The sequence below is a fragment of the Maylandia zebra genome, linkage group LG16 (assembly GCF_041146795.1).
Source record: "Maylandia zebra isolate NMK-2024a linkage group LG16, Mzebra_GT3a, whole genome shotgun sequence".
Taxonomy (NCBI): Eukaryota; Metazoa; Chordata; class Actinopteri; order Cichliformes; family Cichlidae; genus Maylandia; species Maylandia zebra.
Window position 1 is genome coordinate 36,140,813 of NC_135182.1, and position 22,409 is coordinate 36,163,221.

Here is a 22,409-nt window from a genome sequence, read left to right on the forward strand (position 1 = left end):
AGCGCTATAAATGTAGAAAAACCCACAGTCGGTGGTTCTGTCACCGTGGCGTGAGACACGGCTCAACTGTCCTTTTAAATGTGACGGGTGGTGTTAAAGAGGGGTCATCAGTATGCCTGTCAGCATTTCTAACTCACCCTGTGATGATGATCTCTGGATAAGTGTGGGAGCCTAATGTCCACGTCCCTCCACTGATTGGCCACTCCTGACAAAATAATCACAGCAGCACTGATTATTTTAAACACCCGGGCACATTACCCTTTCTTTCTGTCCCATTGTACCCTCGCTTTTCCTTTTGTTCTAAAACACAGGCTGTCATCCTCAAATACAAAACCGAATTGATTAAAAGTGATACGTGTGCTAATGATTACCTATAATTTAAAAAGTTCAACAGCAATTATTTTAGAAAGATGATTTTACATGACAAATTATGAATAAAACTCCCTTCAGAGACCAGGATATACCAAAGAACCGAAGCGCAGACACACAACTCTATACATATTTATACATCAGTTCTAGCATTGTATTTTCCGCACAATAAGGCGCACTTAAAATCCTTTAATTTTTTCAAATGATGAATTCTGATCGTGCTCACTGACCTTGAACCGATTTTATGTGCTACACGGCGCTCAAAAATCTGTCAAAAATGTTTTAGTGCGACTTTGCTAAGCTACGAAGCCACCACGTGATGGATTGTTGGAGCATTACAGCTACTGTAGTCAGGAGCCTCACGGAGGAATCTGGGTCCTAAACTCCGTCATTTTCAGGTCCCAAATTCAAACGAACACTGCAGCATCACTGAGAGTTTAAAAACTGTCTAAATTCTTTAACCTTTAATAAAATGATCAGTGTTGCTGCTTTACCAGGTGTAACAATTAAGTTTAACATCCAGGCATCCATGAAAACAGGATTTATTACATTTAACAGAGTTAGAAGTTAGCAGGAAGTTAGCTCGCTAGCTTCCACCTAAACATGATATAGCATGTCCTGACTGAGAGATTTATGAAAAATTCAAACGTACAGCTCTGTTATCACTTCCAACATAAATGAAGACAGAAAACTAAACAGCAGTGACGTTTGTAGGGTTACTGAAGTTGGGCTAGCTGCTATATAATGATGTGCTACGTGACCGCTAGCGACACAGCTATGTTAGCATAAACACAGTGAAGCTGGAGGATGAACGTTAACTTTTTTCCACTCGATAAAAGTTAACATGAGGGTTCCTGATGGTTAGAGACAAATGCAATCGCATGGCAGGATGCTGTAAACGGACCAAACTTCAGTCAGGAGAACAACTGAGATAATCCATCCACAATATGAGGTTAGTCATTAATATACTGCTACAACATGGGAATAGAGCCGCTGCCGGAGAATTCAACAGTAATGAATCAATGGTACAGAAGTGGAGGAAGCAAGAATGACCTGAGTAAAGTTTGACTTATTTGACTGTTTTGTTTCGCTTAATGCACCTTATGGTCTGAAAATACGGTATGCGAGGATTACGTAACACAAGAAAATCCTCCCAACATGGATCTGCACAGCAAAGGCCGTACTCTTCCCCTCCTTTACCTTCTGGCTGTAGCCAGTCTTCTTGTGTTTCGCTCCTATGGAGTAGAGGATGGGGATGATGTCTGGTGGACAGTCTGCGAAATAGGCCGTGCAGGTCACTGGCGACTCATGGATGTCCATGGGATACGGGTTCTCAAAGACGGGGTAGCTGCAACAGGCAAGTACACAACGTGGTATATAGTAGACCTATGAACATGAAGCTATTCAGAATTATTCCTCAGCTAATCGAAAAGAATAATTCCAGTTGGTCCTCCCATGGAGCCCACAGGAAGTGGACACGTTCAAAGGTCTGGATTCTTTATCTGTTCTCTAAGCAATAAAAATTGAATGTGCCAATGACTCTAGCTTCATCTGCTTTATTGCCGATACAGTAAGATAAGAGCGACTGGTTCTTCTATGCACACATTAAAGTGTCACTAAAAGATGTAGAGGGGTGTTTCTGCAGAGCTCCAAATTCATGCCACTCCTTACTTATAATGAAGCATTTAAATACAATTAACCTGATTTACTTATAATGAACAATTTAAACACAATTAGCTCGTAATCAATGAGCTCAAAGACAATCTGGACATGTTTAAACTACTTTAGGTGTTATCAGGAGACATTTATATCTAACAGCTGTAATTAGCTAACCTAATTAACCAGGAAACTTCATTTATACCCGAGCGTTTTGCTACTCCTCAAATGTATGCCTAGCCTAGCCTTGGGTGTTAATCTGTCAGGACATCATCGCCGCGTCCAGCTTCAATCTTTTATAACAATGATAGCGAGTTAAATCTACCCACAGAACATTGAGCTGTGCTTGTTCAAAGGATAACATCTTTGGCAGTTTTTACATAGGATCTTATCAGACCTCTGAAATCACAACAAAAGCACTGAACTGTTTCCCTTCAAGACACTGAGCTGCTGAGAGCAACTTTCTGATAGATCGATACAATTAATCCACAAAAGTCCTCAAATTAGGATAGTCCACATATGCTTATGGTCATACAGCATTATATGCTGATATCTCTCTGAACTACAGCTGCTTTCACTTTGTTGCTGAATGTAAGAACAGTTCCACTCTCTGAGTGATATTCTTGCACACGCGATGGTGTGATTCTGATATATGATGTCTAACTGTATGTTTCACAGTGACGTACTTGCTCTGTGTTAGATCCACCACGATTAAGTCTTTCTCCAGAAGCACGACCACAGCGTAAGGCTCCTGGACCTCTGTGAAGGCCGAATGCAAACAGAAAGATGGAGAGGTAATGCTAGTTACCACGACAACATCAAGGAGGGATGCAAATTTAAAATCAGCTGAAATTCATATAAAAATGACTCAACGTCAGTCGGTGGTAACACTTGGTGAGTTTTAAGGAAGCGTGCTCTTGTGATTTCCACATTATCACAGGATTACAGGAGAAGCCGATGGCACCGAGCGGGTGAAAAACCCCCCGTGGCTGAAAACCACATTTCTCTGAAAGGCTTCAAACTCACTGAAGCGAGACCACAAAAAGGGACACAGCTCTTATAATTGAATCGGTACGCCCTTACCGTTGTTGTAAGGAGTCTCGCACAGCACCATGAACTCTACTATGGGGTAATCCATCTCCAGCACAGTGATGGCCTTGCCGTGCATGATCGTCAGTGCCGGCCGTCGTCCCGCCTTGTCATATGAAAGACCCCCAGAGAAGATAACAAAAGGCTCACTGTTGTGAAGGAAGAGAAGGGATTTAGAGATGCTCACCTCGACAAAGCAGAAAGAAAGAATGAGTAACAAGTAAAATGAAACACGCTCTTGTTTCAAATCGAATTAAACGCCAGTGATCGATGAAATAAGTGACGCATACACAACGGTTGTTTGTTCCTGTGAGGACTCAAAAGAAATCTTTAAATCTCATCTCAGAGGTTAATATCAATAAAAAAAAATACAGCGCTACGTCTGTGCAATCAGAAAATGAAATGTTTAAGACACACGCACCTGTTCCTGCAGGTCTTGTATTCCACTTTGAGAATAGGTTTGCACGACTCCTTCCTCGCATCCTTCTGTATCTTTCCTGCATCAGAGGAAAAAGCAAAGGAAGAGCAACATGTACAGATTAAAGTATAGTTTCATAATAAGATGAGAAGATGTAAGAAGAAAAGCTGTTGTTCACCTGTTGTTACGTTCATGTTTTTCCCTCTTTTAAGCTATTTGGAGTTGCTACCTGCTGCTTTGTCAAAGTGACCAATGCACGGCTCTACACTGTGTTCATAATGTTACACAATGTGAGCATAATCAGGACATAGTGCGCCACAGGAACCCCCTTGAAGGATCAAATTTAGTCTCATTTCCAACTGGAGTTTTGTGTGTTTGCTGTGTTTCCAGGTCCTCTCTTCACTGAATGACAGTCCATTATCAGAGTTAGCGTATTAAAGGGAGTAATTCATGCTTCTCATATTAACATCTTTGAAGAGAAGGTCTCCTAGCTTGGAGGCAGTGAAACCTTGAATTCTACCTTTCAACAAAGGCTCAGCACTTTCTGAACAAATGAAAGAAACATCATTTCTAAACTGTTGGAGCTCTGCTGCAGCATCTTTTATTGAACGCAATAAAAGGAATCATTTTAAGTGTACCTGGATTCTCTGAGAACAACTCGTCCTGTCGCAGATTTCTTCACATCATCATTATGAAAAGTGGCTATAAAAAGGTCATTTTGGTGCCCTTATGTACAGGACATTGTGCTTAAAACAGACAAAGTGTTGGCTGTAAAAAGTGAGAAACTTCTGATAGTTTAGTTAAAACACTACGCTGGCCAAAAAACTAAAACTTCTGGTTAATGGTGCTCTGCAACAGCCTGGCCTGCTGAGACCGGCTCTTTTAATTGGATACACCGTTAAGAAAATGGACGGATGGTTTCTGAACTATGCTCACCTATCCAGGTACAATGCTCATTACCTACATGTCACTGACACGGTTGTAGCTGAGAAACACAAAAGGCAAAGAAAGCCCCAGTTGTCACCGAGCTCTGCATCAAGCAACAGCTCAGCAGGTAAGTAAATGATGGAAAGCCAAACACACATGTAACATCTGTGGTTAAGTATTTAGAGCACTGTGCTAATCGCTAATTTAAATAAGCTAAAATTTGTGAGCATATTTGGCAGCTTCAGCAGTAAATTTTATAAATAAATAACAAGATGATGGATTTTTGCCCGACTGTGACGAAGTCGACTCAGCTGTGTGACAGAGGGAACAATGGCGAGTGATAACAGGTATGCAGAGGTTAGCCTGGAGTGTTAGAGGGGCAGTGTGACATGTTCAGGTTCAGACATGAACAGCAGTTTCATGCTTGGAAGAAGACAAACATCCATAATTCTCTACAAGAAGTCGATTCTGACATTTAAAAGATGTTCAAACTAAATACTGAATCAGAGTCATTCAGAGTCTTTGTATGGATCTGCATAGGCAGCATGCTAATGCTAATCTAGCCTAGAAGAAGCCAGCGGCTGCTTTTTAACTTTCTTTGTTGTCAGTTTGTGTTCAAATGCAAAACCTAAAAGAAAGACGTGTCCTCATTAGGAATTTGTGTCAGTGTGTGGGAACGTAGCCTTGGGTTTACAGAGTTAATTGATAATTATGAGATAATGAATTTCAGGTCATATTAACATGAAAGTAACAAGTTCTCTGATGGGTAATTAAGTAACATACTCCATTACCTCTAAGGAAAGTAACAAGTAATAAGTAATGCATTACAAATTATTAGTAACTTATTGTCATATTGAAGGAAAACAAACACATAATAAAATCAAACTGGTTTTGATTTCTGGAAGTAAAGTACGTTTCCTTACAGAGGTCACAGATAGGTGCTAACTAAGCTAATAGCGCTCTGCTAGTTTTGAGCTATTTCAAATCACTCAGCTGGACATGTTTGTGATATCGGAGCATTTTGGAGTATATTTAATCCAATTCTTTGATAACTAAGATGCTGCTCTGCTGTGAGCTCAGTGAAGTTTGTTGCTTACCACACACTCAGACTATGGACAGACCATGTTAGTCACGTTAGCTAGCATTAGCTCAGTTAGCACTCCTTCCCCTCACCTAGCCTGCTACTAAAAGCCCGAGGTGCTGCAGTCGAGCCGTTTAAATGCTGAATTTTAAACCCTCACAGTTTTTAACTCATTTATTTATAACTAAAAATGTCCGACTATATCATTCTCAGCAAATAACATTTTAACTGTTTACTCTTCTTCAGCTTTATGTTCTTAGTTGACCTCTACTCATTTTCATGCCTCCCTTTCCTCTTCCTCCCGTTTTCGCCCTGAGTGACACTAAATATCTGACAAATAAACAATCTGCTGGAATTCAGCTGTGCCCCCCTCCCCGTCAGCCACATCCTGCCTGCTTTTTGCTTTGTGATTTTGCCTGAGATTACAGCTCACAGCAAGAAAACACAAATCTGACGAGTTCGGTCGGCCCTGCATGAGAGGAAGCCGTAGGGAGACACGGCAGAAGAGGAGGCAGATTTCACCGAGTGTGGAAATCAAAACGAAGCAGCAGCGAAACACCGCACATACGACAATCACTGCTGGATACAGCACAGTCTACCCTAAATGTGCAGGTAACCGAACATGAATGTTGGTGAATGAGACTGAACGGTGGCTGGTTACACTGAGAAAAGCAAAGACATAACCACGAGCTGCTCGGCAAATCAGATGACAGCATATGGTCCACAGAGGTTTGTTTACAGTCTATGATATTCAGATCTATACAAAGAGTATAGACCCAGGATTTGTCTCTGGGATTATGAGAGTGTGTGTGTCTCACCGTGAGGGAAGGTGACCTGGAATGGCTTGGTGGTGTTTCTGAGGTTCCACAGCGTCAGGCTGCCGTCCGAGTGACTGCACATGAACTGCTTCCCTTCGTGATGCCAGCTGACAGAGTGGATGGCCTGCACCGATCACACAGAGTCAGTGTTTCTCTCAAAGTCATAAAGCACTTCAAGTGAATCATTGTGTCATGCAGTGCCATGAGAAAGAAGCCTGATTGGGGAAGAGGAACCAGGAGTCCTGCAGCAGACCCCACACGACGCCGAGCTCGGCGAGCGGCTGAGACCAAAGTCCACCGAAGAACTGAAGCAAGTTCAAATGAACTGTAACAACCTACCGAACAGCCAAACCGAAACTGCACACAGGAGAAATTAAGCCGATTCAGAAGTGAAACGTGATGACACACGACACTGATTCTTACAGCATTTAGCTTTAGGCCAGATCTGGAATAAAACCTCGTTGGTATCGTTGTTGAATCCGTCCTCACGTAGTGTCAGTGCCCTGCTACGCTTCAAATGAAATATGAGACAAAGGACGAAGATAATAATCCTTCAAAACTGGTGAGCACATAACAAAGTGCTTCTCTCTGCGGATGGTAATTGACACTTTTGTCCAAATACAATGGAGAAAAATACAACTGACAAGATTGTTTCATACAAAGGCAGACCACATTTTCCCCGTGGAGCTCTATCAAACACACGCCTATTAAAAACACAACAATGATGTTCATCTGACAGCTTTGGTGTCCACACAGAAGAGCAAAAACGCTTCTGCAGCATGCGACACACGGTGATACGTATGTGATTCTACTCAGTGATGCCACAGCTACCACACCTTAGCTGTACAGGTAAAAAACGTCACGCAAGCCAAAACAGCAAAGTCGTTTTCCTGGTATCGCCCTGCGCTCAGCACGTCTGCCGCTGTTCTTCAGAAGACCTCGCTGGGTAATCTTTAGCTTCTTAAAAACATTATTCACAGTTATTCATGTCAAAGCCACAGAGGTCACGGCCCCGGGGAGCGTCAGCAGCAGAAAAACAGTCTGGATAATCCTGGAGAAGTTTGGCCTGACATTGTTCCAAATTAACCTTTTCTCATTCGCACACTGAAGCTTATTCAGGAGGCTTTTGTTAGAGCTGTGCACTCATCAGTCCTAACGTGGTCGTTATTGTGGTAATCACAGTAAACTGAATTTTCTCAGATGGCAGCAGAAAATGTTTAAAGCCGGGTGTAGGCTGCGTTTTTCCCCTCGTCATCAGACGGAGAAACATCTATAATAACCTTTCAGCGACTCGATGCTGGAACGAGGCTTTAGAAAAGGCAGCCAGCGATGGAGATCGATAGCCGGTCCTTTCACACCAGATAGGAGTTTATGAAGTGTTATAGAAGAAAAAGTGCATTTAACCACAGAGACACGGAGGCGCAGTAGGACTGGGTGTAAATACAGAGCAAAACCAAATGTCAGTATTATTTTTGGTGCATATGAAGAGCTGACAGCTTAAAGTTCGTACTTTTCTTTGTCCTTTAAATCACATTCAGATCCACAAAGGAAGCTCATGAGCGTGAGTGTTACTGTTCACAGGAGAAGGAGGACGTAAGAGGTGGCAGCAGATGTGCTGATGGTGCGTATGTTTGAAGACACACGAGTTAATGACCTGTTAATGAAAGACGTTTGAATATTACATGAAAATATAGTTTTGTGTGTAACTTTTCAGCGTGCACTGTGATGAAACGTTTTCTCCCTGGATGCTGAAAGCTGCAGCACCTTTGGCTGAGTACAGACCGTGTAACCTAACACACCTGTCTGACATGACGCGTTTACGCTCTGCTGGTCTCTGGGTGCCAGCGTTGTCGTCTGTTCCAGCTGACAGTGCTGTGCAAGCTGCCCGAGGCTGCCCGGACCGGCGTGAGCGTTCCCGGGTCCTCTAATGACTGCTTCTTCAAAGAGCAGTAATTGGTTTGGCAGGCAGCTTTTCATAACAAACACCTTGTTAAAAATGAGAAAAGTTGCTGCCGCTCTGAGATGAAAAGTGCACTCGACTTTGGTCAGCGAGGGTAACTTGAAGAGAGCGCTGAGAGTCAATGTTGAAGCACTTCCTGTTTCACCTGAAGAACCTGTAACACTTCAGTGTCACATGTTTTTATTCAGGTCTGTATGTAAAAAAGAAAAACTCGACATGTCTCTGCAGGGCTTTGATGTCATAAACAAGCTGAACGTTCCCACTCGTGCACCCCCCTCTGGGACTCATTTCCAATTTGTTTTTAAAGCAATTTGTTCTTCATTCCTCTCAATTTTGCCAGATTCTTGTACATATCCTGCCTCCTGCTGCTATAATCAGGCATCCGCACAGAGACAGCTAAAATGAAACTACAGTTTGATTATTAAACAAACAAACACAGAGGCCACAGCAGACGTAGAAAGAGGGCAGACAGAAAGGCTTCACCTATCAAACTCACCTCATCGTAGTAGATCCTGAAGTCAGCCTTCTTGCCCCGGAGGTCCCACTGCACGATCGTCCCGCTCTCAAACCCTATAAGCAGCTGCAGACACGAGGACAGAGGAGACTGTTCATAATAAAAACATGCACGAGGTCTGTGCTCAGTGTGATGATGATGATCGGCTATTTATGTTTTAACCATTATTTATTGACTCAGTGCCAGTAGAGTAAAACAGGACAGCAGCCTCCTCCTAACTTGTTACCCAGTGATTAAACTGGATTTTTTCACACTGAGCGGCTGATTGTGAGCAACCAGCTGGTTTCCCAGAGGCTGAGCGTGCAACACCTGCAGCTTGTGTGACCACAAGCTGATTGCACAGCTCACCTGGTGGGAGGACCACCAGCCTTCAGACTGACCGTCGTCACTGTCAGACAGAAGGTTTTAGCAGACAGACAGGTTGCCAACATGGTGAAATCAGCCCGAGTCAATCAGTGCTGATGAGTGTGAGTCATTGGCAAAGTGTCTGTTTGCAGTAGGAGACTGGACTCAGTTGCTGGTTGCATTCTGGATATAGTCCTGTACAAACACGGTTGCCAGGTGCTTGTGTTATTCTGCAGTCAGATTGTTTCCTGCAGCAACTATGTCACCATGTGAGGAAGGTTTGTTTCTGTGTCAAATCTATGAAGTTCTGGCTGATCTCTGAATGTAAGCAGGTAAATTGTAGGTGGACAGCAGCAGATTAGCCACACTTGATCCTCTGGTATCTAGGGCTGCCACGATTAGTCGACTAGTCACGATTACGTCGACTATCAAAATCGTCGACGACTAATTTAATAGTCGACGCGTCGTTTGAAGCTTTGTAAGATCCTGAAAGACGCAGGAATAAGTAGCAGGATTTAAGAGTGTAATAACGGACTGAAACAGAAGATGGCAGCACTGCATGTACAAGGATGCCAGCTGCCGTTAAACCCCGAAGAAGAAGAAACTGTGTCCCAGAATTCATAGCGCGGCCCTGCTTAGTTTCCAACAATGGCGGCAGCTGCTAGTTTTAATATTACTCTTATTATTCTTTCTGGGTCACAAAATAAACGTTTAACATATTTTCAGGCGAGAATGTAGCTGTGTAAACCTCAAATATCTGCTCAGTTTATCAGGACACCGCATATTTTCAAAAGCGCTCCGACGTTTTCGGAGACGTCTGTTACCCACTAGCTCGATAGCTAGCCAGGGGCTAGGCTAACTAGAGCCGTGAGAACACCGGACTCCCGGCAAATCGTTTTCAAACCCACCGCCGTCTTTCGCTACTCGGGTTAAATATATATAAGTCACTTAGATAACTTAAAAATGTTGTTTGGCTTTTTTCAGTGTTTTATTTGTTCCTGAGTAAATCTGTTTGGCTGAGATTAAAGTTATAGTTTTTACACAGCTGAATAAACCTCAAGCAGACAGCTGATCATCAGAAGTGTGAGATGCTCGAGAATTTACTCCGGTGTCCTGTTATATTTTAGATAGCAAGGAGTTTATTAAACTTCACCGAAACACTCTGCAAATGTCATTAAAATTTGATAAACTATCATCTTGTCTTTATTTTTAGTTAGCACAGACCTTAAACACTTAAAGCTGTAAGCTAATGATAGTTATATAAGAGCAGATGCTGCTGGTGCAATAAGCTGTAGTTTTACGTCCAATGGATGATGAGCTGATTAGTCGACTATCAAAATAATCGTTTGTGGCAGCCGTAGTGGTATCACAAACTGATTGCATGTTATTGCAAACTTGCCATTCAGTCTTAGACTGATAGCAGACTAATAGCAAACTGTCTTATTCCCATTTTAGACGACAACATAAGCTGCAGATGGTGTTAGAGGTGCAGCCTCAGCTGTGTCACTGGCTCGGTTTGTCTCACAGTCCCATCACTGGCTGTCTAACACACACTGGGTAAAACAGGCTGTTTATCTGTGTCTCTACATGAACACAAATGCACACAAACACAGATTTACTGATTTACACACACTGAGAATAACACACACTCCTTCATGTACAAGGACAATTCGTTGCAGTCCTTACCATATCAGCTCTGATTTGTATAGAATACACTGGCACCATATAAACAGGCTCCATAAACAAACAGCCCTGCATGCACCGGAGGAGAAAAAGCAACACTGCCACATACTACAACCCAGTTACACACAAATTCACAAACAGACGATAAAAGGGGAAGCAAAGCCGACCCAATCTGATCAGAGATCAGAGGAGAGCTGCTGCAGAAGCACAGCTTTAAAGACAGAGAGGAGGAAACAGCTCTCCTGCTGAGTGCAAAGACTGTGTGACACTGCACATCTGAAGAAGGGAAGCAGAGTGCAGGTGAGGGGGAAGCAAACCCGGTAAATTCTGCAGCTCTGAATACATTTTCAAGAGTGAGGACGCATGAAGGATCACCACTGTAGGATCTGCAGGCAGGTCTGCTGTGATGTGAATGAGACATATCAGTGACATCTCATTAACATAATAAATATCTATTAAGCATGAAGGCGGTGTTCATGCGGCTCTGTTGTGGGCAGTTTAAAGAGCACGTCGACAAACTGCAGTGAAATTACAGCCGTTTACTCCAGCAGAGATTTCATCAAAGGCAACAAAGCAAAACCTGAGAATAATCTTTTATGGGCTTTGGTGAAGAAAATTTAACTGCTTTTTAAACAATTTTTCTTTTCATTCATTTTTTGGGTTTTTATTTGATGTTTTTTGCAGCACGTTGAAAGAAACGGCTTAAACAAAACAAAATCTGTTCAAAACAGACCAAATAAAGAGCAGACGTTACATATACTACATATTTATAAGCTGAATAAGGGATGTTGCCACTGGAAACATTCATTTAATATCTGCTGTCATCATTAATTCAGTTTCTGCTTTGGTGGAACCAGCTCCCAGTCTGGATCCAGGAGACAGACACTATCTCTACTTTTAAGATTCAAACTTTCCTTTTTGCTAAAGCATATAGTTAGAGCTGGACCAGGTGACCTGAATCCTCCCTTAGCTACGCTGCAACAGGTGTAGGCTGCTGGGGGATTCCCATGATGCACTGGGAGTTTCTACTCCACTCACTATGTGTTAACAGACCTCTCTGCACTGAATCATATCTGTTATTAATCTCTGTCTCTCTTCCACAGCATGTCTTTATCCTGTCTTCCTTCTCTCACACCAACCAATCACAGCAGATGGCCCCGCCCCTCCCTGAGCCTGGTTCTGCTGGAGGTTTCTTCCTGTTAAAAGGGAGTTTTTCCTTCCCACTGTCGCCAAAGTGCTGCTCATAGGGGCTCATATGATTGTTGTGTTTTGTCTGTATGTAGATGTCTGTGATTTGGTGTTATATAAATAACATTGTTCCAAACCTGTGTTAGTGATCAGTAATATAATAATAATGCTCTGTATTTCCTGCTGTATGTTAAACTTGTTGAACTGGATTTTTAAAGACTTCCAGTTGCGCAAAGTGATGCTGAGACTGATGTCATCTGAGGTCGTTTCACGATCATTTTTCTACAGAATGACATTTATCATCTCAAAGCTTTTATCCAGTTTGAAAGACTGACTGAGCAGAACAGGAAAGCGAGTCCTCCGGCTTCATGGTAGATGAGCCTGCATGAGCACTGACAGCAGAGAAGCTGGTGCATCAGTTGGCGACTAGCAAACTCACACTAACCTTTCAGTGACAATCACCATTACCAAGCACACGGAGGCTAGCTTAACTAACCTCAGCTACAGGACAGCAGCATTAGCGTGAGCTGAGAGAACTTGTCCCCTTTGCTTACGAAGGGTTAACTTTGTGCTGTTCAAGGAGAGGAGACGTCTCTAAACACACGGCCTTTGTTCTTGCTTGCAGTGAGCGACTGCAGTAGGTGACGGCAGCTGAAAATTCATGTCTCATTCTTTTGTCTTTAAAGCTTTTCAAGTCTGGTTTCATCCGAGGGCTACAGAATTCCACTGGCAAAAATCAATATGCCTCTCAATGACCTCTCTTTCTCTTTCTGCAACTTTTCCATCCAGCTTCTTTCTTCTTTGTTCGCGAGTAAAAAAAAGAAGCAAAACAAAGACGAGGGCACCAAGAGGAGCGACGCTGCACACAGGACGGCTCTTTTTCAGCGAGCACACAAAGACAGCCAAGGTGAGAGAGTGAAAGGTGAGCAATTAGAACAAAATAATGGCCGACAGGAAGAAAGGGTCAGGATCGAGGATGAAGATGGGGGGAGTGATGGGGGGAGTGATGGGGGGGCGGGGATGACAGAAACACGGCAGAGGAAAAAGCTCAGATTTTACTGGAGGCACAAAGCGTGAAAAGGGAGGCAGCTTCAGTGCAGCAGACTGCTTCAGCACTGGTGCTCGAGGAGAATCATGAAGGTGATGCTTTGATGCGCCTACACACCTTTCCTTCATCCTTTGGGCTGTCACTCAAATGAACGACTGGTCCTGGGTGAGTTTTAGTTGATCTGTAATGAGAAGGAAAAATAACAGAGGTGAGGAAGACAAAGTGTAACGCTCTGAAACAATACTGCAACAAACGCTTTACTGCAGCCACGCCCACGTACTCAGCATCACAGCCATGCTTTACGCTAACACGCCGCTTAGCTGTGTGACATCCGTCGGCACTGTGTGGAAGAGAAAGAACCCACTTGATGTATTCAAACTGCAGTCAGCAGGGAGCAACAACAAAGCCTTACATGTGGTATTTATTACATTTTTAAGGTGTTTCTGTTATAGCTGTAATTTTCTGGCCCCTAAACAAGCTGCCTGCTGCCAGCCACCATAATAGCACACAACACTGACATTTAGATATCAGGTACATCGTTTCTGTGGCGATGCAAAAATTACAGCCTGCAGTATAAAACACGCCGTAAAGGTGTCAAGCTAAACGCTCACATTAGGCTGTTTTTATGAATAATGTGAGGAAATGTGACATATGCATCATTTCAGTGTTTAAATAAAGTAAGGCACTTAAAGTATACAGTCCTGTGCAAAAGTCTTGAGCCACCCTCCTTTCTTTATATTTTGGGAGATATGTGACTGAAACGTGCAAACATACATGGAAACACAGCATGTACGGCAAAAACAGAGTCTGTGCTGAAGAAGCACAGACTGAGCTCTCCGTCAGCTCTGTGAGGATCTTCAGGAACTGTTCTCCAGGCTTCCTGAAGGACAGTCAAAGCTCTTCCTCGGATGTTTCTGCCTTTGCTTGTGTTCTCTGTCAGGATGATCCCACACTGCTTCAGTGGAGCTGAGCTCTGAGGAGGCGCATCCATCACTGATGTGTGCTTTGTGTTTGGCATCACTATGATGCTGAAAAATGAAGCTGCTGCCAGTCAGATGTTTCCAAATGTTCCTGCGTGGTGGATCAGACTCTGTAATTCATCAGTTTAAGATCTCCAACAGCACTGACTGACCTGAAACCATGACACAGCCTCCACCGTGCTTCACAGATGGCTGCAGACGCTCACTGCTGGACCTCCTCCTGACCTCCTCGTACACACTGACCATGATGTGGAGCCATCTCTCCATCACACCTGTTCCTCTGACCTTCAGTCCAGTTCTGGTGTCATTTTCAGCCTCAGTCTGTCCTCCTGTTTCCCTTCAGCCGTCCTTCACTGAATCTTCTCTGATGAGGCTTCAGTGAAGTGTGATCAGCTGAAGCTCCCGTGTCAGCTCCTGTGCTTCCTATTAACATGACTTTCAGATACCTCACGCTGTAGCATTAGCTACATGAACGAGAGGACTGAGTATGAGTGAAAACAGAAAGACCTGAACTTCTGCTCAACAGCACCTTAACAAGAAAGTCTGTCTCCTTGGACAGAAAAATATCTGGAGAAGTCGTGAGAGTTTTCCACAGGATGGTGTGATATAGTATATTATTGTTGAATGATTTATTCTTGCATGATGAGAGTTTGATGAGAGCTCCTTTAATTTAAAGTAAGTTGTTTGTGCCCTTGGAGCAGGCAGCTACAGCAGATCAGTGCTTGGTGATTCCTCGCAGCACAAACCTGCAGCACTAAAATAAAATGCATCGCTATTTTCCAAGAAATCCACAAGAGCTGCATGATCACCGGCAGATTCAGTTTAGCTGCCACAGTCAGGACACTGTAGCATTGTGCCTATAATCTGGCGAGCTGAGGCAAAGTGTGACTGATGTGTTCAGATGGGCCCGTTTAGTTATGCCTGCTGCTGGAGAGCGATAAAAACATGAAACCAGAACACGCTCTCAATGCATCGCTGTTGCGTTAACAAACCAGGATATCAACCAACCATCTGCGACGCACAACACCTGCCCGGACACGTAAGTGCAGCACACAGGGTGAAAGCCAGGAGCTCGAATATATCGAATATACCCGGTGATGTAACCCGCCTGCTAACGTGGGACCCTGAACCCTCTGCACAGAGAAACAAACCTGTGCTTTTAGAACCAATCAGGACCGATCAACGATAAAACACGTCGGCGACAGAAAGTTCACAGCAGATATTGAATTTCTGATAAAGCAGAGATGAGTCAGGAAGCTTGTGATTGTGTGTGGAAGGTCATTTCCTGTGGAAGCCTTTCACACCGTGGGGACACGTGTGAATCGGAGCCGCGTTACTGACTGATAACATTTCTCCGTCAAGGCCAGACTCTGAAAAGCAGCCCGAGTGAATCTGTGTTTGCCGATGCTTGGGATGAATATTTTCTGACAAGCTGTGAGGCCAAACAGCTGAACTGTGTGACTTCTCAAAGTTAGAGACGGAAAGTAACTGCAGCGAGCAAGAAGACGCTTCACGCTGACGCATCAGCGAGCGTTTGTCTCTGCAGGCTGCTCACAGCTGGAATTATAGCCAGCGTGTCCACAAATGCTCATGAAATCATTTAATCAATGAATGTTTGAATCCCACCGCGCTGTCTGATATTCTAAGAGAAACAGAAGATCTGCTCATGTTTGACGTGTTTCTTTGATCCAGGTCATGAAGGTCATCTTGCAGTTGTTGCTCTCAGAGACTGTACGATGTTAGGATCCTTTTATTTCATGAAGAAATAACAGCGCTGCCAAGCAATCAAAGATAATCACATAAAGCTTCCTCTTAAATCCAATCTGATCTGAACAGACACACGAGCAGCTCATGGAGATTTTAACAATTAAAAGCGTCCTTACATTACAGCGCTTTGTTCTGCAGCCAGGCCACAGTAAGCTGGTCTTTTTATTATTCCCTGCACCGTTAATGTGCTTTTTAACTCTGCCTTTCTATTATTCATGCTGATTTTCTGCTTGGGCAAACCTCTGTGGTCATTATTCTCCAGATCTTTGAAGATAAGTTGGTGGTTTGTTGTGTGGTTTTAGGGCAGCGTTTCTAATTGCGTCTCTGCTCTTAGGTGAAATGCTGTTTGCAAATAAACAGATGAACACTTAAAGCCCCGTTAAAGGCAGGATGGTCCCAGTGCTCGTTAAGCAGTGATTTTACCAAATCTGGCGCCAAAAACAAATCGGCACTGCTTGTTGTTGATCTAAAATCAGACTGTTGTCCTGCCCGGTGAGCACAATTCACCAATAACTGCATATTCTGCATGAACTAAGAAAAAACACATTTAGACTGGGAGGAAGAAAATGATATTACTGAAATATTTCGTAAGCATCAGAGAAGCACGAGCACCTTTTGGGATCACAAACACAAAGACACCTTAAGCTCCAGGGGCGCCATGACAACCAATCACGGCTAGAAAAGGATAGATAATCGATATGACAGACGAGAGGGGGCGAGGCAGGAAACGGCACGTCAGCTGCAGACACCGCTCTCGCCGTGTGTCGCATGCATTCACGTAATATGGCATGTGCTGAGGCTGTGTGACACACGTGAAACATGGCAACACAAACAGCAAAATGTGTTTGAGCTTGTTTTTCACTGCGTCTGGTTTTATGGTGTTTGACATTCTTAGAGACCATTCATGTCCATGCGGGATCTCTGGAGAGGAAACAGGAAGTCCAGCATCTGTCTGCTGTGAATGTCAGCAGAGTCGCCAGACTGACAGAGGAAGTGATGAAACAAAAGCTTTGACATAATTACTCGGTGACTGTAAGGCGTCCAGGCCCCACCCCTCCCTCACCATGCCTGAAGTACGGCTCTCGTGACAACGTTTCCAAAGTCTTTCTGTAACTACGCAGACGTTAACATGCCAGCTGAGGCTTTAACCTTATTCGATGTTAGAATTAGAAATGATAATATTTAAATCATCGGCTCAGTCTCAGAGTTACTGTGAAGGGCGGCATCACCCCCCAGTGATGCAATCACACATCCCACGGGCGAACAGTGGGACATCAGATTATGGCGGCGACCGCCAAGCACCGCTGTTATCACGCTCAGCGAGTTCAACAAGGCAAACCAATGGAACCGATCCAGACACTCATTTTGTCCTTTGGTGTCTGCATTAAAATTACTATTACAGATTTGATGTGTAATAGATTACTCTGGACAGGTGTAATCCTGTGGTGTAAACTACAGAGCAAAGACAGACTTTATTTGAGCAGAAGCTCATTCAGCTCGTTTTATTGGAGGATCTGAAAGGATGATAAATCCAAACAACAGTAAACATGAATGTATTTGGTCTGAGAAGAAAACGGTTGAAATAATCTCACGTGTTTGACTCAGAGGGGGTTTTGTAGGGGGGGGTTTACAGTAAATTTCTTCAAGCGCTGAACGTTTCTTGACCTTCAGGCAGGTGTCTGTAGTTTTTATGACTTTATCCCTGCAGCGATTTAGACTCAGAGCTCTCTGAGTGGGCTTTCACCCGTCCACTCTGAAACGTGGCTGGGTGGGCTATGAACCAGCACGCTCTGCTAAATGTCCACGTGGAAGGTTTGGAGAAACACTGTTTGTTGACAGGCCACCTGCTGCTTGTGCTGCATGCATGTAGTGGGGAGCAGCTCAGAGTGCTGATGCACGTACGAAGTGCAGGATTTCCATGAGAAAGACAAACGCTGTTTAAAGTGGCCGTTCTTTACCAGCTGCACCAACGTAAGGCTCAGAACAGAAAAACCGTTCTGTGAGGTCGGAGGGCGTAAACATGTCAGCGCGGCCTTTTTACACACAGTATTTAATAAAGACGATGATCTTTTCATAACCCTCCCGCTGACGTATGGATTTCTCTAGCACGGAAGCATTTTTGCTCATTATTCATGCTGTGAAGAGGCCGTGAAACCGGGCGGTGGCTGGAAGCCAACTGTTTATTTTACAGTCCCAATAGCAGAAATAGGAAAACGTGCCGGTGTTTATTACAGCTGACACGAAGCCAGGCGCAAACATACTTCTGCTCATCGGAGGGCTCTGTGAGGAGTGAGCACTGGGCTGCTGTGTTTCTCCTCGCATCTCATTTCTATCTCTCATTTCAGAGCGAATCTCCTGAAGATGAAATTGTGCATTAAATATGTTGCAAACCCGTCTGAATATCAATGAGAGCCCGGCCCTCCTGTTTGGCTGCACTGGTCCCATTTGAATTGGTTTTTTTGCACACTGAACCAACCAAACGACTCGTGCAGTCATACGTCGACGCGATCCACACCCTCCTGTTTGCACGGTTAGGAGACTTCGCCCTCGCTCGCTAAATGTTGCACAAAGTCCCCTCTCATCCTTATTCATGCTTCGTGGAAATCCTCCCCAGATAAATAACACGAGTCCCCAGTCACCCCGGCTGTTGATGAGAAGAGATTCATTCTCGACTCGTTCATGAACCCTACTTCAGGAAGATAAAGAGTGCTGACGGTTAGGAAATACAGAATATATTACAGCGTCGTGTATAATACATGCCCGTTGTTGAGACTGTGGTACACTCTGCAGCTCAAGTCATAAAGGAAAGTTACCTATTCTTAAATGAGCCATTATCTACAGGCCATCTCTCCCTGATATTTAATTATAGAGGATCCAGCAGACATTTAGCTGCGTCAGCACGTTGAGGCACTTTTCTATAGAAGCATTAGAGATGTCACCGAGATCTACGATTCAATACCAGAACACTGAAAACGAGGCTGTTTCTATACTGCAGGTACTGTAGGCAGGTGTATGCACCAGGCTGCAACTGTTCCAGGAAGACGAGGAAGAAGAAAAACAAGACAAAGACGGAAACCACTGCACGTCCTACACTGGCCTCATAGCTCCGTCCTCACTAAAGGAAAATCCACAGAAGTCGACCGACGAAGGAGAAACGACCAACTCAATGAGCTTCTCATCCAAGTATTATCTTCTTATGTTATCCTGAAGTACACATGAGCTAATCTGAGAACGCTGGCTTGGCTGTAAGTGTGAAGTAGCGAGCGAATGCTTGTCCGGCCCTTTTCACTGCTGTGATTGGCTCCAGCTCAGCCGTGACTCTTAACTGCATAAGCAGAACAACAAACGGTCGGATTCGGCAACGTGACCCGCCTTAGTTGTTGGTGGCTCGCATGTTTTTGGCTGTTTAATTAACCAGATATGAACTTTTCCCGTGAACATGTACGATGTCAGAAAGCACTGAGGCGTAGCACAAAGTGCTCGTGTGAATGGGTGGAGGAAGCACGTTGAATACGGTGCTTTTAGAGCAGAAACACATCACATAAGAACTAGTTCATTTACCAGTCACACCCACTGCATTTAACATTCATCTTTCTTTGTTGTGGGAAACAAAACGCCCGTTCACATGACATGCTCACTCACACTGACAGCTCGCAGGCTGCAGGTGGCTGCAGTCCTCATTAACTGCAGCTAATTACACGACGTGTTTCATGTGCATCACAGTCGTAACGCGTTCACATTGGTGTGTTTATCCATCATTATGTCACCTGGAAATCCTGAAGCACGAGCAGGTGAAGGTGGCTGCACGCTGCACGCTGTCTGTGCTGACGGTTAATCCACACAGAGTCATTCCAAACAAAACCAACCAATCCTGAGCCGCCTACGTCAGTAACGAGGTACACGTATCAAGGTGAAGGAGTAACGTAGCCTCAGCATGCTTTTCTAACCCTGATAAACTGGTAATATTTTAAGTCTTCAGTTAAACAAATATGACCGAGCCTGTGTTACTCTGACTGGACACACGGACGAGAAACAGCTGCTCTGAGCATGTTATCATGCAGCAGGTGTGACCACAGTCATGTGATCAAATCAGACCGTTGTCACGCTGCGGTCCACAGACTACTGCAAAATTAAAAACTCATCACAGAAGGACACGATCTACACGAGGTGTTCATGCATGCGGTCGCTTTCCTCCTGCGCTGAGACCAATTACAACAATATTTAAAAGGTGAATGTGATAAAGGACGTGTTGCGTGTGCACGCAGGGCAGCCTTACAGCCAGAGCAGGTCTTCATCGACAGCCAACGACCTTCCACATGAAACACTTTTCTTCTTCTATTTCACTGTAACAGTTCAAACTTCTCAGGTTCTTAAACGGATGCTGAGCTTGTCCTTGTTGACTTTGTCCTGAAGAATCAACAAACCAAACTTCCTGCTAAAATCCCAACCGCTGCCTCTGTGTGATGATTGGCAGACAGCACCTCCCACGCACGCACATCGTGTCGAGACTGCTCGCCGTAGTTTCAACTGTCACAAGGCAACAAGATGGCTCGGTATAAGAGCGACTTGTGACTGACACTGCAGCAGGGGACTTGTCAGGGTAACAGCAGAAGAGCAGCGCGTAGGTGGGTGACGCCACGGAAAACAAACGGCCGTACAATGCAGCCGAGCAGCGTGTGCGTGCCTGATGGCGCCGAGCTGTCAGTCGGGGGCATGTGTCAGTTTCACAATAACCAAACACAAGAGCGTGCACATCGTGTTTCACTGAAGGAATCTAACGGTAACGTCTAACTCTTGACCCTTTGAAAGCCTGCTAGCAGTCAGCCTTGAAGCACTTTTTCTTTCACGCCTGCTTGTAGAGCAAAATAACCGTGTTTGCAGGAAGTCTCTTCCTATACCGCCTCCCTCGGAAAAACAAACAAAATATTCCAATGGTGATCAAACTACGACTTTACAGATGTCAGAACCGCTCACAAAAGGCAGATGGAGGTCCTCAAATGCTGTCATTGGGGAGCGTTAAGGAAAGTCCAAAGGAGGAAAAGCTCAAGTCTGGTAGCTGCCGTGACAGTGCGACTCTTACGGCATGCATGGATCTAAGCATGCACGTTCAGAATAAACTCATCGTTTATCGTAAACCCACACCATCCTCACGATTTAGCACCGCTTCTGTTTCAGCCTCAGATACTCACAGTTCGATGGCCTTGTTCCACATGATGACGTATCCGGACAAAACGAAGGACTCGATGTTGACGATGTGTGTGTTCCCGCGCTCCGTCCCCACATACAGCCATTTACTCTGAAAGGGCAGGTGGCAAAATGTGATCCTGCAGAGAGAAGAAGGAAAACCGGCTGAGCGTCAGCCAAACAACGCTTTGTGCGTCTCTGGGTCAAACACATAACCACGCACGTCTCTGAGTGTTAGGACACTAATATACGCCTGGTGCTGCTTATGCTGATGTGCTTATATGTGTCCAACGTGTTGTCCATGTGAAACCTGCTCAAGACATCATTTTAAAGATATAAAGATAAGAAATGTCTTAAAAAGCAACGTAAGAGCAGGCGAGCCTGTGACGTGAGGTAATTACACTGAAGTCTTCTCTCTGGTGTTTTGTTGCCTGAGTGTAACTGATGCAGGAGTGTGTGTGTGCTGTATGTGACACCGTGTCACTGTCACAGTCATTTTCTCCGTGATAAGCTCCCTTCTTCAGACGAGTCAGAGCCTGACTCATGCACGGACGTCACGGCCTGACTCATCCTTTGTCGAGGCTTAATTTAGAACTGTGTTGTTGCAGGATAGCACCTTTCACGCAGGTATGATTGCCCACATTTGCTCTTCCTGCCCTTTAATGATGCAATTCCTGCTTTTCTCATGTGAGAGGAACTTTTTCCCTCAGTCTGCAAGTCCGGCAGAAACACTCTACTTATGGTACTTCACAGAAACTCCCAGCAGTAAAAGCTTGATCTTTTTATGTCTTCTGTAACATTTCACACTGTTGATATTCGCTTCAAGCTTAGCCTGGTCCATTCCAGAAACACCCACCATCATTCTGCACAAAACTTTACATTTGATGTATGAATTACTGAAAACTGTCCCGTCTGCTAAGACAGACAGCGTGGAGAGAAGGGGATGCGGACCTAAACGCAGACAAACGGAGGCGGATGTTAACAAAAAGCGAGCCTTTATTTAGGGCTGCAGCAAACATTACAAAACAAAAGGCAGGAAGGGAACTACCAAAAGCTAAAGATGAAACCTGGAAACACGGCGGGAAGAACGGCAGAGGAAATGCAGACGATCCAGAAACAAACAGAGGAACAAACACACAGAGAGACAGCTGGGAGCGACCGCACAACGAGACCGGAGGAACGAAACCGACGACACTCACGTAGCGCACGAGACTGTCAAAGTAAAACAGGAAACACGAGGAGGAGGAGCACACAGACCGGAAACGCACATCTATGACACACAACACTGTGTCGCCTACAATCAGCAAACCTGTGTGAACGTGCGTCTCCTGGAAACAGCCGATAACAAATATTTCATCTTTTTTTTAACTGTTCAGAATTTA

General features: G+C 44.4%; 1 protein-coding gene and 1 long non-coding RNA gene across 19 annotated transcripts in view; one reads left to right on the forward strand and one right to left on the reverse strand.

Moving 5' to 3' along the window:
- stxbp5l (syntaxin binding protein 5L) overlaps positions 1–22,409 on the reverse strand; it is a 130,485-nt gene that overhangs the window by 38,637 nt on the left and 69,439 nt on the right. For all 17 annotated transcript variants that reach the window (XM_004566047.4, XM_004566045.4, XM_004566046.4 and 14 more), the window contains exons 5-13: positions 21,033–21,167; positions 13,214–13,277; positions 8,815–8,898; positions 6,359–6,482; positions 3,536–3,611; positions 3,109–3,263; positions 2,712–2,784; positions 1,570–1,717; positions 138–205 (exon numbers count right to left, since the gene is read on the reverse strand). In XM_004566047.4, coding sequence (XP_004566104.1) covers positions 138–205; positions 1,570–1,717; positions 2,712–2,784; positions 3,109–3,263; positions 3,536–3,611; positions 6,359–6,482; positions 8,815–8,898; positions 13,214–13,277; positions 21,033–21,167 — 927 coding nt within the window. The remainder of the gene's footprint in view (positions 1–137; positions 206–1,569; positions 1,718–2,711; positions 2,785–3,108; positions 3,264–3,535; positions 3,612–6,358; positions 6,483–8,814; positions 8,899–13,213; positions 13,278–21,032; positions 21,168–22,409) is intronic.
- On the forward strand, positions 4,477–8,915 carry LOC143413103 (uncharacterized). 2 transcript variants are annotated; one of them, XR_013093681.1, is made up of 3 exons: positions 4,477–4,586; positions 7,897–7,979; positions 8,073–8,915. It is a non-coding gene; the product is annotated as an uncharacterized LOC143413103 (long non-coding RNA). The 2 variants fall into 2 exon arrangements; XR_013093680.1 differs by lacking the exon at positions 4,477–4,586 and adding an exon at positions 4,672–4,806.